The following is a 16,489-nucleotide window of genomic DNA, read 5'->3' as shown; positions in this document are numbered from 1 at the left end:
CTGGGCCTTAAATTTTGTGGATGTTGCAATGAAATGGAGCTTCATCGATTAATGGCTTGCTGAGGTCGATTGGAATCAGATCGATGCCCAGTTTCTTAGATTGAATAATAAGCGATGATTGAATGACAATGTGCACTTTCTTTGGTTCCAATGCGTAGCCTACGCGATACCTGGTAACATTTTCTTCTGCCATGGAATGGATAGAAAGAATCACTAGAAGCAGACAATGAGCTAGGGTTTAAGGAGGGGATTTAGGAATTAGAAAATGCCCACGTTACATTTAGAGGGGCCCGGCTGGAAATCCATCTTCGTTATGGAAGGGTGAAGCCCTGTTTGACCCTATTTTTAAGGGAAAATATATTTAAAATAGAGATTTTTTTAGAGACAGTATAATTTTAAAAAGAAAAAAAGAAAAGAAAAAGGTTACATGTATAATTATATTAGGGAAAAATCTATCGTTGAAAATGAACTTTGAAAAAATAAGGGTGCATTTGATTTGTATTTCTGTTTTTTGTTTTCAATTTTGAATTTATTTTCTATTTTTTGTTTTGAGGGATAATTTTAAAGTTACATAAAAAGTGTTTGTTTTGTCATTTTGAAAAATTGTTTCTCAAAACAAAAAATTAGAAAACGCATTTGATTTAAAAATTTTAGAAATAATTTTATGACATTTTGGAAGAGCATGGAAAGAGAAAGTGAGACGGAAGGGGGGGGGGGGGGGGGTGTTTTTTGTTTATAAACAATAGAGTGTCAAGCGGGGGGGTATTTGTATTTGGGTAAATTTTGTGTGATTTTATGGATTATTTTAATTTGAAAAATTTTTAAGCTCATTTTCCTTGTTTTGAGTTTTTTGAGCGTTTGAAAATAATCTCCCGTTTGTTTCCTATTATTTGCCCATTAAAATAAAAAATATGACCGTTATCCATCACATTAAACTACCATATTTAACTTTTTATCTCTTGTGTGGACCGTAATGGCCATATTTTTCATTCTCATTTGCACATTAATGTGTACCAAACAGGGTCTCAAAACGTCAAAAAGTCGTTTTGAGTTTTGTATTATAAAATTTTCCTTTTTTTGAAAATCTTATTTTTGAAAATAACATACCAAATATGTTTAGAGTATTTTCAAAAGCAGGAAATTGAAAATGATCTCAAAATAACAAACCAAACGCACTATAAAATTTTGAATAAAAATAGAACCAAGCATAGATGAACAGTTTTTTTTAAATTTTTTTTTTAAGGTTAAAGGATGCACCAAACTTATCTACATTACATAACCCCTCTTTGGTAGGGATTAAAATTTATACACTAATATAAATCAAAATTAACAATTAATTTTAATTATATATTTTATGAGATCCACAATTTTTTAACACATTTCATTAACTTTTATGAAAATCTATTAAAAAGACTATTTTAATCACTACCAAACAGAGACATAATATCCGTGGATAGGTAAGAAATAATAAACTCATTTTTGGTTCGGTTAAAAATTTGGATTAAAATTTTAATTAAAGTTAGCAATTAATTTTTAATCATATATTTTTTGGTATTCAAAACTTTTCAACTTCACATTTAATCAACTATTATCAAATTTATCTAAACTAAAAATGACCTTAGTTACTATTATGTCGTCGTATTTTTCCTTTCGTTATCCTTGATCCATCTACTTAGCCCCCTATTTCGTATGGATTAAAATCTAGATTTTAACATAAGTAAAAATCAATAACTAATTTTAACCATGCATTTCATGGGTCTCACAATTCAATTGTACAGTTCATCAACTTTTATCAAAATCTACTAAAAATCTAATATTAAATCCGCCAAATAGGGCATAATTTGCATTATTCTGTTTTAAAATTTTATTAATTCTTTTTTTCCAATATTAATTCAATAATACTGTATAATCATTTTAAAAAATTATGATCATTTAAAACCTCAGAATGTAAATGAGAGGTGACAATTCTCCAATTACTTGAATGAACGTTAATCTATCACTGCTCCTATCAAATAAAGCGGGAATCTTGAATGCCTAGTGAGTTTTTCATTGATTATATTCTCTACATAATCTGCAATGAAGTTATGTAATAAAATCTAGGATGCTAAAGTGCTTAATTTGGTTGAGTTTTGTAATTGATGGTCAAGAATGAAAGGTCTTAAAAGTGGTATTAGAAATAAGTAGTGGGGATCTTTTATCTTCTTGGAATATAGTCAACATAAAGGAATTTTATTCCAAAGCGTTCGGCTTGTTATGTTATTAAGTGGATTAGCATTTCATTTAGTCATTTTTTGAGCCCATAATGGGATAGGCCGCCTTTTGTGTGTGTGTGAACACATATGAAGGCCCCTACTCTCACTCTACCTAATAAAGCATTGGCCCATTGAGTTCTATATATACATTTTTTGTGCCCTTTCTCCTCTTAATTTTGATGAATGGTATCGGTTTCAAGGGTTTCAAGAGGGTGGGAAGTAGTTTTCTCTATAGTTAACTCTATGGAAAATCAATCACAAGCTATTGGAAATATGATTTCTCTTTGTTATTGTTGAATACATGCGAGGACTTTCATTCTATTTATATATATATATATATATATATATATATATATATATATATATATATATATATATGCGTGTCTTGGTAACCCTGTGAAGCACTTTATATACGCCTTAATCATGTTACCAATAAGTGAGACAAGAATATGATTCTAAAAGTTGTTTGATTCTAGGAGAATAACTTATTTGCTTGTGATACGAACATTGACACATCCCAGTTTAATTTAGATAATATTATTCGCCTAACAAAGAAGCTTCAAAAGATCATATATCAATTTTCATTCTCGAAAAATATAAAAGAAATGGGTCTATACCCCAATGTTTGCCATAAAAGGTCAAGCTATAACAAATAAGAAGCTATACGAGTAATAAAATATATGGTTCAAAAATTGATGAACCCATAATGTGTGAAACATAAAATTAATTGTATGTATTTTGAAAAATGTTATCTTTTATTCTTTCCCCAATCCAAATCCCTGGGATTGTCGCCATTTAGATACTGTACGGAGAAGCAAGGTCGACATTACAGAATCATGGTGAAAACAAAAATATTGAGTATAGCTCAGCTGCACAAACTCCAGCAATTCGCAAATCTTTTAACAATTAACATGCTCAAGAGGGGGTGAATAAACTTCAATAAAGATTTACTTCACACATCGTGCATATGTCCATTATTCACTTTCAGGCGCTCAATGACATGGAAATAACTGAAGACAGCTTAAATTTGTGCACTTTGGTAGAATTCTGAGGCTTAAATACCACCTCAGTGCTCGAACTCACCGTTGCTTTTTTCCACTCTGAAGAAGCAGCCCCTTCACAGCGATAATCACGCAGAGAGTACAAAACTAGGAGTGTGGAACAAGCTGTATTAAGGCGGACAAGAAAGGCACTGTCAGATAATGCATCAATAGACATGCACGCAACTCTTGCTAAAATGCAAACCTAAATCTTTCTGGAAAAAAAAAAAAAAAAAATGTCAAATCGCATTCCTGCAAAGGGAAATGTATAACTAAGTTGTTCATGAGTCTTCTGTCCTTTACGTCCATAAATTTTAATGGTATCTAATAAATATAGAGGCCGGAAGAGAATGCAGCGTAAAGCCATGTTGAAGGATAGGAAAGAAATGACGAATGTTTAGACCCCACACGTTTCACTTCTCTTTTGTTCTGCACGAATCTTTACCGAGAAAACTCCCAGGCCAATAGCGAATATTGTGCAAATTATTTAACATACAGGCACATATATTTGTTTAACAATTTATATTCACTCACAAAGTTCAGAGGAAAAGCATGTATTCTAAACTCAAATGTAAAATATGAACAATAGTAAGTGGGGATACCAAAATCAAACTTGCTTATCTTCTGCACAATCAGGCTTCTAACTTTTGATCTCCTGATACTTATTAACGTCAGAAGATCATCTTGTTTGCCTTTGAATTCGATGAATTCTCCCAGGATATACTTGTTTTCTTTAAGCTCTAACCTGCATTGTAAGGCAACTTGCATAATCTCAAAGCAAGCAATGATAAGAATACTCGTCGGACATAATATCAATATAAATGAGATTATTCATTTTTGTGATGGTCAAAAGGCACAGTAGACCAAGAAGTAGAACTATACACCTATTGAACCGAAGAATTTGACCCATTAATGAAGCATAAAAGCATTCCTTCTTTGTTATCTTTCCCAAGTCCCAACTGCATATTTGCTTCTTAGAGACTGTTGATAATTCACATGCCTTTCTTTTTATAAAACAGCCATTTTTATTTTTATTTATTTTTAATCAATGTGGATTTTCATTTTTCTTGGGGCTATCAGTGGAAAAAAGTAATTACTCTATTCAAGATAATCTTAAAGCTATTCTTTTATGTTCTCTCTTCCTCTTATGTAATAACTTCATTCTTGTTTAAAAACTCGAAAAATGCATTCTCCCACAGGACTATCAAGCAGCATAGCATTGGAGATTCTTTAGTATCTAATATTGACTAAAAGCAATTGCAGAGCAATCCACTTGTACTTGAGACAACATTAAACTCCTATTCCTGCTTCACCATCCAGATTTAAGTGAAACACCAACACTTTATCAATCTTACCATTATCTACATGGAAACTGATCAGGACATAACATAACGTACCAATAAATCAAACAATCAAAGATAAAACCGTAACAGACCTATCCAACATTGGAGCTGTGCTCAGGGTTGAACAAAGCTTCTCATTTAATGATTCCTGCATGTCTTTCTTTGCACTGCAAAATGCACCTTTGATCCATCCAGAAAGCGTATATTTTTGCTTGGGTTTTAACTGTTTCCACTGGTCATATGTAATGACCTCAGGTGGAAAAACGTTTGAGTTAATGGCCCTGAACGAGCAGCAGACTTAGAAACACGGACAACAACGAAATTTTAAATAACCAAGAATGAAGTTTTACCAGACAAATAAATAGTAGAAACAGTTTCGCTCAAACTACCATCTTCACATAGTAAAAAATAAGTGATTTATTGTAATAATTATACTTCAGATTTTTAGTGCAATAGACTGCAGAGTAAAATATTAACCGGTCATTTTATTCCATACTGCACTTAATCTAAAAAATAAAGCATCATTCAATACAATAATCCAACGGCTAAGACCTAGCATGGACAACTGATACCCTAAACAATATTTTCAAATTGCTTGTTCAATAATGCCACTTCATGACTGATACAGTACCCCGGCTTAGGCATACAGATAGTTTAGTAACTCTACTCATACGATCATGACCATTATTAGCTTGGGTACTGGTATGTGGTTTTGAGATTATTTTTCGTCAAACCGGTATGAGATTAAGAGTTCTACAATACCATGTTTATAAAATCAGTATTAGAAATGACATTTAGAAAAAAGTCAAAAGAAAGTTGTCGAGTAGATGCAAATTGATGCCATTAAATTTGTTGTAGCTTATTTTTACTTAAACATTCTAAACTTAATAAGAAATGGTTCTTGGCATAAAAAGTTCCTTCGCAATGATACACTGAATCCGATAAGAGTATATAGATATTATCAGTTTAATTATTCAAAACAAGCTTATAGCTAGTAATAAACATATAACCCTTATAATTCATGTCATGAAAACTGCATTCATCACCGACTCAAGGTAAAAAGGAAGTGGTGGAAACATGAAGATATAGTCTTCAAGATTTGTACGAGTAATTAACAATATTAGATTTAAATTACTAGGCAGATGAAAAAGTATTGTTCCAATGCATACCTAAAATTTGGATTGGGACATATAACTTTGCCAGAAAGATATCCTTCTGGGAGAACAACTCCCCTCCGTTGAAGATATGCTTCAAGAATGGGAACTAGCAGTTTTGGTTTAACCGTCTGAATGGGAGAACAACACTAACATAAGCAATGACTGTAGCAAGTTGGATCTATTAGCTGCTTTTAAGGGGAGCAGGATTATGGGGATGGGATCAACGGGTGAAAGTTAACAAATATGATTATCTGCATTTCACAATTAATTCAAATTTAACATAGTCTTTTTTAACTGACAGTTGGGCATGGACAATTCCTCCTCCCAGTTGGCTCAAATTTTGCATTGCACAATAATAAATAAAACACCATATTTATGCTTTGTAAATTTGTTCATCTTATAGACATTTTAAGACAGCACACAAATAGTGACACAACATAACTTACATTTAAAAAAAAAAAAAATAATGAACACTCTTGTCCAGAAATTAACTTACAGGATCTGGAAGACACTTAGCTTTCTTGCCAAGTCCTTCAACGCAAACCCACTTTCCATTCTTGTTAATGGATACAAATCCCCGTACATTCATTACAGAAATCACCAGTGCCTCCCTGCAGAAATTATAACCAAACAAAACAGCACCACCAATCCCTTATTACTGATTTTCTCGAGTTAATTGTTCCAATGGTCACTGAACTTAGGTCTATGTCCCTAATTGATCACTGAAGTTTAAAATGTCGAGTTTTGGTCACTGAACTTAGATCCATGTCTTCGATTGCTCACTGAAATTTAAAATGTCGAGTTTTGGCCACTGAACTTTGAAAAATATTATACATTACTTACTGAACTTTGAAAAATGTTACATTATTCACTAAATTTTGAAAAAATATTATAAATTATTCATTGCAAACTCAATATTTTTCAAAATTCAAAAGTTATATTAGTGAGTAACGTACGGCATATTCCAAAGTTCAATGATTAAAATTCGACATTTTAAACTTGTGTGAGCAATCTAAAATATGGACATAAGTTGAGTGAAAAATCGAAAAAATGGACCTAAATTCAATGATCAAAACTCAACATTTAAGCTTCCGTGACAAATCAAAAATATGGATCTAAGTTCAGTGACCATTGGAACAATTAACTCGATTTTCTCTTCAATCTTGTTAAAATAAACGAACAAGTTTGCGATACTCCATATAATACAATTATATAGTAATATTAGTAAATGAACTAAATACCACTTAGTAACAAGAACGATATCAATATTCTGTCGAAAGCCGGAATCAGCGTCAGGAATTTGAAGCCCAACGTAGACTTTACTCCCGTAGTAAAGCTGTTCCAGTCTGCAAAAATAAAAAGAAAAAGAATCAGAAGAGAAATTCTGATTATTTTTACAGAAGAATAATCAAAACAATAAAAGATTAAATTATACCTCTTGGCGACAGCGATGAGGACATTAAAACGGGAGGTATCGAGATGGATGGGGTACAAGAAAAGCTCAAGCAAACAGAACAGGACCAAACCGCAAATCAGCTCCACCCACATATTGTCTTCTTTTGTTTAATTTTAGTGGATTATACAAAGATTATATGTATAGAAGAGGATAAATTAATTTAGATTCTTAATCCCTAAGTTTATTTTTGTTCATGAAATTTCATGGAAATGGGAAGAGGAATTTGTATCATACTGTAGCCTGTAGGTCGTCATTCTCGTTTTCCTTTTCTCCGTGTTGCTTTTTCTTGAAAGAATAATAGTATCTGGGATAAATAGTCTTAAACCACAAGAATGGATGATTATAATTAGATATAATTAAATGAATAATTTGATATTGCATTCAAACGAATTTATCATCTATTGTCACGTGAATTTGGACGTTTGACTGTAGTGGTGTTGAATAACATTAATCTTCTTGAAAATGTCAATGTATTAGACATTAAATTCAATTTCATAAATCACTCAACCTTGTCTAAATATTACTTTGATACACAAATTTTATATTGTTTCATTATCACGGTTGAACTTTAAGTAGTGCTTCAATCACCATTGCATAGCGATCGTTTGAATCTCATTAAATTACATTCCATTTATTTTTCTGTCTTCTATTTTCAACTATATAATCTTTCATAAAATCATATTACACGTAAATCGAAAACTTTTCTTTCTTTTTCATCCATTCATTTTTCAAAAAAATACTATTCTCCTCATTTTCATTTCCAAAAAATGAGGGTCAAACAGGGGCTAATCACTCGTTCAATTTTAAACAAATTTGTTTATGCCATGGGCTATGACGACAAATGAATTAAAAAATTGGATGGGTAATTAATATGGTGTAACGAAATAACTTTTCAAGTTCAGAGATATTAATACTATTTAAAATTATCGTATGAGGCTAGAGATGGAAATGGGCAGAGCTGGCTAGGCTCTATCCTTAAACACACGAGCTAAGCTTAAGCTCGGCTCATGCTCAAGAGGCGAGCTTGATTGGGCCCATGAGTTCGCATTTTTTTTTATTTTGAAGATTTTCAAATTTTTCTTCAAATTTTTTACAGGCCCACGAGCTAAGCTAGTGGGCTCGTGAACTTTTGGCTCGTTAGCACGGCCCACGAGCCCTCGCAAGCTCGTGCTCAAGCTTTTTAGAGATAATAATACTACTTAAAATTATCGATGAGGCTAGAGATGGCAATGGGCCGAGCCGAGCTCACATATTTTTTATTTTTTTTGAAAATTTTCAAATTTTTCTTCAAAATTTTTACGAGCCCACTAGGTCTCGTGAACTTTTGGCTCGTGAGCACGGCCCATGAGCCTCTCGCAAGCTCGTGCTCAAGCTCTTCAAAGATAATAATACTACTCAAAATTATCATACGAGGCTAGAGATGGTAATGGGCCAAGTTGGCTTGGCTTGACCCTTAAACACACGAGTCGAGCTCGTGGCTCGTTAATAACGAGTCGATCTCGAGCTTGGCTCATGCTCAAGGGGTGAGCTCGGCTCGACCCACGAACTCGCATTTTTTTTTAAAATTTTCAAATTTTTCTTCACATTTTTTACAAGCCCACAAGCCACTCGCAAGCTTGAGCTCGTCATTTGACGAGCCCGAGCCAAGCGGCCAAGTCGACGAGTCGCTCGGCCCATTTGACATCCCTATATGAGGGGGAGGATTAGCTTTTTAGTTAGGGCTCAGGATATGAATGGAATAGAGAGGAAAGCAGTTCAATATCAGAGTATTCATAAATAATATAATCATAGATCATCAACAAAACCTTAAACATGACAACTCCATACTTAATCTTCGTTCATGGAATGAATACGGGTATCTGCGTTCGGATCTTAATCCCAATTAGTGATTTAGCGGTTGTCAATCTAACATTTGGATTACACCTAAGTGAAGCTTTAGCGTGAAGTTGTGTATTAATTGATAAAATTAACCTTAGGAATTTTTTTAAAAAAAAGGTAGTCGTTTATACTTTTTATTTTTGTTAAAATAATATCTTTCGAAGAGAAAAAAATGTCAACGGATTCATTCTAAACATTGTGTTATACACTTGTTCTCTTACTTCTTTCTTTTTTTCCATTTTTTTTTTTTTTTTTACCAATTATTTTGAAGCAAATAGGATTACGAAGTGAAACAATTCAAATAAAGCTCCAGGATCTCACTAGAGAGGCACTGGTTGTAACCATTTGCAGCGGTGTTGCCTGTAGGAAGGAGGTGGGGGCTTTGTGGAGCCCTCGAAGTAGCTGAATTTTATTTATTTATTTTTAAAGAAAAAACATAGATACATGTACGCTAAATCATAGAGGCAGACATCCGAAAATGAATTTTGCTGAGTTAACGGGGATGGGACCCACCTATATAAAAAACTACAAAAAATCCCACCCATCCTCTGGTGGCTGGTGCCGTGAATGTTCGATACGGGTTTTGCAAATTCGTACCTGTACATGAAGCACGACCACCTCTCTCGGAAAATATGGATAAAAATACCCTAAAACTATAAGTGCATATATGAAATAAGATGGGCACTCACACCTTATACCATAGTTTTAAATACGCATGTCACGTTACCGAAAATTGTGATGGCTTCATTTAGTAAAGAGAAACAAATCTAAAATTATTTTATAATCCTTCACATCTTTATCATTTTAAATCATTTGTAACTTAGTAACGTAAAACAAAAAACTTTGCAGGCAAAAACATTTTTTGCGCCCTCGGTATCGTACCCTAAACTATTGGTATAATTACCTGTCCAAATAGATTTCACGTGGGTATTAACATCTACACATGTATGGTTTGCTTTAAGTAAATCTTATTTGCCTTTGTAAAACCATCAGATTCCTATTCAAAGCACTGAGAAAAGAAAGGCAGTTTGCAAAACATAAATGACAAGTGTTTAAAAGAACACAGGAAGCCATGCAATACAAAAGATTAACCCGTAGCATTTATCATTGAGTTTGCAAAAGACTACTACATAATACTCGGATGAACTACATTACAAACATGTTTGCCAATATTGATACTAGGTAGCTAATAAAATCAAAACCCTATGTATCAATGGAAGAAAGTAGTTTTGGATGTGTACTTGAACAAAGGAGTGAAAATTGGGTCGAGTGACTCGTCGGCTCGTTTGCTCGAGTCCCCTGGGCTTGGTTTATGAGCTGCTCAAGCTCGTCTAGAACCAGCTCAAAGGCAAGCCCCAGCCCCAAAAAAATTGGACGGGCAGAGCCCAATGAGGGCTCATGGCTCTTTCGCAGTAACGAGCCTAGAAGCTCGGCTCGTGTGAAAATGTGATCATTGGGGTCAAAAGAATAACTAAGCCCAACGGTCACATTGTTTTTATTTTATTATCATTATTGAAAAATCTATAAATGTCCAACATTTCAATTCATTTTTTCACACCAATCTTCTATGATCGATCTTTCATTTTTTAAAATCCAAACAAATTACGAAATATTGTGAATACTTCAAATTAGTTTCCATGGGTCATACAATAGATGGAGTGCAAGAATCTAAAACCGTATGCAAATATTATCAAACAAAATTGGCATGGCAAAGGGAAGATGGAACTACCCACCTTAACCAGCATTACAAAAAAAATTTCGATCAAACATGGAGTTATTGGTCAAACAATTCGGGAGAAAAATGTTGTGAAGGAATAGTCAACTTTGTAGTCGGAGATGAGCTGTCACTAAGTATAGTGGATAACAAACATTTCACAAGATCTTCAATCAAAGTACGTTGCGGTAAGTGAAAACACTTTTTTTTCTGATTGCATTGATTATTTCATTATGAACAAAATATGCTAATAAATGATTTACAAAATTATGAGGGTGTTTTGTCTTTTACAGATGAGCAATGGGAATGAATTAATAAAAATTGTTATATAGTTGCAGCTATTCACTACATAGATCCAATATGGGTAATGCATAAAAAAATTAATTGAGTTTGCTCACAATGCCAAAAATATAATTATCCTAACTAAACTAAAAAAAGCACTAGATGTGACACTGTTTTTATGGAGCCATGCTAGTTAATGTTTGCTTCTTCTTCTTTTTTGTCTCTTCACTACGAAAAGAAAAGAGGGAGTTTGTGTGGGGCACTATTTCTATGGATGCGTGCCAGTTGTGTGCTGACAGTTGAGATTATAAGAGAGAGAGAGAGACAACCCCACAAGGTTTGGGAGCAAAATGATTTACCAGTAGTTCACACCCGCTTCGCATAAAATCAAAATCCAACCCTAATTTGTCATTCGATATCGTCGACGTCACCGGTGACTTTCCATCCGGGCCATGTGGGTACAACTCTAGCATCAACATTTTCCCCAAATATTGAGTTACTCATCATTACTACACTGCCAGGTTCACACGAATCCATTCGAGGCATAATTTCACATCCAATCCCCTCGACATCACCAGCGAGTCTCCATCTTGGCAATGGTTGTAGAACTCCGACGTGGGCATTTTCCGGAACTCGCAACAAAGTCATCATTGCCCGAGTATAATATAGGAAGGTATGATTGCATTTATTCAGCAATTTATAATTTTTTAATTTCATATTCTAAAAAGGTTAGGACAGAAATATAATGTTATCAATGACCGGATCTCAATCCCGATTATGCTATTTCAAATAATTTTGTGATCATTCAAATATCTGAAATTTAGGTATTAGTGAAGGGTACTAAGTAATTTTGTGGTATCTCAAAAGTTTAGTAAATAAAGTAGATGATATATACCATTCAGAACATGTGAAAATGGATTGTCATGTTGAAATCATTATTTTGTATAAATATGAAATTTTGGATTGGTTATGTTCTGTTGAAATTGGCTCCTAATTTTGTCATAGGAGAATAAATGTTGGAAGATGATTTTTTGAAAGAATCTGAAAATGTGAACGTGGAATACAATATGCACTAGCTGAAGGTGAAACATAATTCGTACCATGTAATTGTGCCAGAGGTGAGTATGAAATTCAATGACAAAAAATTGGTCTACGATTTTTACAAAGGATATGTTTACAAAGTAGGTTTCTAGGTGAGTATAAGGAACTTGAAAAAGGACGATGAAGGAGTCGAGATTGTATCGATGCAATTGACAATTAAGTGCACATGTGAAACAGAAACTTGAAGTGAATGATGGCACGAATTTCATTACACAAAGTTTCAATTCTGCAGTTGTCGAAACATGTGGATATGAAATTATAAGTTAAATGGAAAAGATTGTGGAAACTACGTTGAGCAAGTGAGGAGATTAAGGTTTGGAGATAGAGATACAACAACAATTTTGTCACATTCTTCAGATATGCTAGCATAGTGTGCAGGATTTTACTTTTGTATAGATTTAGACGACAATTCGTGTCTAAAGAATGTATTTTTGATGAACAATCGGTCTAGAGAAGCATATAAAGAGTTTGGAGATGTCTTCACATTTGATGCAACTTACCTGATTAATAGACATGAACGCCTTTTGTCCCTTTTGTTGATATAAATCATCATAGACAATCAACACTGTTTGATTGTGGTTTGTCTCGAATGAGGCTACGAATACATTTGCGTGGCTTTTTAAGACATAGCTTAAGTGTATGCACGGTCATGCTCTGTATGGAATAATTATCGATCAAAATAGGGAAATTAAAATGCAATTCAGATAGTTTTCTTAAATACAAAACATAAGTGGTGTTTGTGGCACATTTTGAAGAAGTTGCCCAAAAATTTTGATACCACATTGTTAAGGGTTCGATGGTTTATAATTTGCGAATAATTGAAGAATTTGAACAAAGTTGTGGATCGATGTTGAAACTTATGATTTGCATAATAACAATTGGTCATCGGGAATATATGAGAATAGAGGTTATGGGTACCATGCTTCTTGAAAACAACTTTTTGAGCTAGGGGTTGACAACACAGCATAGTAAGAGCATAAATGCATTTTCGATGAGTGCAAAGACCTCGTTGAAATAGTTTGTTGAATAATATGAGCAAACAATTAGGAAAAGGGTAGAGAAGCAATTTGAAATCATGAGTAAAGTTTACTATGAGTAAAGTTTAAATCATTCTCCAAATGGTTCTGTATACAACAACATATGAATGGAGAAGCAATTTTGGTCGGCGTACACGATTTCAAAATTTGAAGAAGTTCAAGTTGAGTTCATGAGTAAAGTTTACTATGATCTCATTTCTATTTGGGATGGATGTTTTGGGATAACGTACGAGGTACAAAAGGATGTCGTCTATGCTGACAGACGGAAGAAAAAACATCTTTTGTCTCATATCAGAGAGAGAAAGGCGAAATTGTTTGCAGTTGCCACTTATTCAAGTTCTAGGAAAATATTTACAGGCCAGCGATTGCAGTATTGATTTGTAATGAAAATTATAATCCATACTTTTCATGAATAAATAATATTCTTCTATAATATTAATTATAATGTTATGTTACTTTAGGATAAATTATCAATTTAAAAATTATAGAACAACATCTAAATATTTAATCATATTAAAAGTATTAATTATCATACAAACAAAATATAAATTTATATATAAAAATTAATTACCAAATATGCATTAGTGAAAACATACAAATACGTGAAGTTGAATACAACATATAGACACCTTCATTATGTAGTGAATAGGCTTCAAACCTAAAAAAAATTGAAAAATTACGTAAAAGAATCAATTATGCAAGCACATATACAAACACAGTCATTATGCAACCACTTGTTGGTTTGTCCTCAAGTTTTGCTATGTTTTTGCAGACAGCCCATTATAAAAAGATCCAGGCTTATATCACTCAAAAAAATCTGGAGGCCAAGATAAGCAGTCCATGCTAGATATGTATATGCAAAAAGCATATGTTCACTAATTACGTTCAATAAGGTTAACCATGAATAGATGAATGATTGCAAACATAAGGCAAAAATAAAATAAAAATCAAATGTTACTAAATTATTTTTGGTATCCGTGATAGATGATTGTACTTATAAAAAGTTACTACCGTATCTGAATATTGAAGAATTAAGTTTTCGTGCTGATAACGTGTTATGAAAAGAGAGAAAAACAGAAGAGGGAATTAAAGTCAATGGACTTATATGTATTATATTAAGAATCAAAGCTTTATATTAATAAGAAAAAATTAGCAATACAATGATAATAATTTATAGGACTGCAGGTCTACAACTATCATTCACTAATATGAACTTATCATTTACAACAATTTAATGTTATTATGACAATTATGAAAGAATATTGTTGTGAAATCAAAATTTGTAGTTTTACATTTGATAATGTAACTGTTAATAAAACTCTAACTGATAAACTATGTATGGCTCTTAATACATTTTTTAGTGATTTCTTAATTTCATGTTCGTTGTGTATATCATATATTTAATTTAATTGTGCAAGACGAAATGCAATATGTTGGCGTACAAATTGGTATAATTAAGGACACTTCGTATATTTATAATATCACCTAATAGAAATAAACTTTTGAAGAAAATTGTGCTTAACATTCAATGGAATTCTAAAATTTGTATTACTAAAATCTTGTAAAGACTATAGACCACACTAAGTACCGAGTTTTATAATTTTAGACATACACGTGTCAGGCAATGATTTATAAGATTTTGATTGGGAACTTCTTTTTAACGTTAGAAAATTTTGACAACTTACAAATGTATTATTTGGGATATACTACCCTACTAGTTCTAAAGTTCTTTAACAACATAATGTTATTGCACTAACTTTCAATAATATAAAACTAATCCTAGTTTTAGTAATATATCATATGCGATGGAATTAAAATTTAGAAAATATTGGAAAAATTTACCCATTTTATCTTCTTTAATTTGTGTAATGGACCTTAGATATAATTTAATGTGTACAAAAAAATTGTATATGATAAATTTTAAGTGCACTATATTTCGATGCTCCAATTATATATTCTAATTTAGATAACATTTAAGTGAAATCATGTATGCACTAAGATTGGGTGCAGACATTAGACGGGCACCGCACCTCCTCTATCGTTAATTTTGGAGCAAAACAGATGGAATTATTGAATTTATACACAGATATTAGATATGAAACATTTAACATAAATTCTTTTAGCTCTCTTCATATAATCAAAGTACATCGGACGTAGATCCAGGTGAAATATCTTCAGAATTAAATAGATATTTTAGTTATCAAATAATTAGAACCATAGAGCCAGTTGATGCAATGGCAGTAGATTTATTTGATTTTGGAGACGTAAAGAGCGAACATATCCCGTTGTTTCTACTATTAAACACAATATACTAATATCTTTGGTTAGTGCTGTAGCATCAAAGTCTTCTTTTAGGGGGTGTTTGATAAGTATTTTTATGTAAAAATGCATTTTGGAATAATAAATTGATGTGAAATGTGTGGTTGAGAAATAAGGAAAAGTTTTTTATTTACGTGTAATATTATTTTAATAAAGAATGTGTGGTTGAAAAGAAGAGAGAGAAAAATGTATTTCGAAAACAATGGCTACCAAATGGGGCCTTAATATAAGTGGTCGAGTTCTGTGCAAGTTCAAAAATCGGCTTGAAAAAGACATAGTAGAAAGTTTAATGTTTATAAAGGATTGACAAGGTGCTGAGTACTGAGATCAAAATGTCAAAATTTCGTGTAGTCATAAAAATGTTATTTAAGTTCATACTTTGCTATTTTCATAATAACGTTCAGTTAAAAAAAGCTCGTGCTTGTGTGCTGAGCTCGACCCCTTAAGCACCCAATCTTATGAGCTCATGGGCCGAGTTAGCTCATCTTGACCCGTTGTCATCCTTAGACCATATATATATATATATATATAAAGAGAGAAAATCATCAAAATAGTCAACTTTTGGCTTTGCATTTACAAAAATGTCACTTTTTTAAAGTTTTTGCAAGATTGTCAATTTTGGACACTTTTGCTCCTCTTAAAAATTCAAATACCCAACACATCCTTCAGTTGACCACATAAAAAATTGTACAAAAAGTAGAGAAAATGTGACAATCAATCACCTCACAATTGTTTCCTCTCTTAATTCTTTGAAAACTATATGGAGTGCAAGTTCTTGTATTGGAATCCCGTTTATTACGTCAATACAGAAGGAAGAAAAATATTTTAGGTAAGGTTTCGAATATAAGAGTTTTTTTCGATCGATTGAAGGTTTTGTTTCAAATTTTTTACTAATATTCCTTTTTTTTTT

At 32.5% G+C, this 16,489-nt stretch overlaps 1 protein-coding gene across 1 annotated transcript; it reads right to left on the bottom strand.

Moving 5' to 3' along the window:
• Positions 1–2,986: 2,986 nt before the first annotated feature.
• LOC111406141 lies at positions 2,987–7,562 on the bottom strand. Its single transcript, XM_023035367.1, has 7 exons — positions 7,228–7,562; positions 7,034–7,138; positions 6,289–6,403; positions 5,805–5,920; positions 4,728–4,916; positions 3,895–4,037; positions 2,987–3,418 (listed from the first exon to the last, which is right to left on the bottom strand). The coding sequence occupies exons 1-7, from the start codon at positions 7,338–7,340 to the stop codon at positions 3,237–3,239; spliced, it is 963 nt and encodes a 320-aa protein (XP_022891135.1). The 5' UTR covers positions 7,341–7,562; the 3' UTR covers positions 2,987–3,236.
• Between the last annotated feature and the right edge of the window lie 8,927 nt (positions 7,563–16,489).

Source organism: Olea europaea, chromosome 12, assembly GCF_002742605.1.
Source record: "Olea europaea var. sylvestris chromosome 12, O_europaea_v1, whole genome shotgun sequence".
Classification (NCBI taxonomy): domain Eukaryota; kingdom Viridiplantae; phylum Streptophyta; class Magnoliopsida; order Lamiales; family Oleaceae; genus Olea; species Olea europaea.
This window is presented reverse-complemented; position numbering and strand designations above follow the sequence as displayed.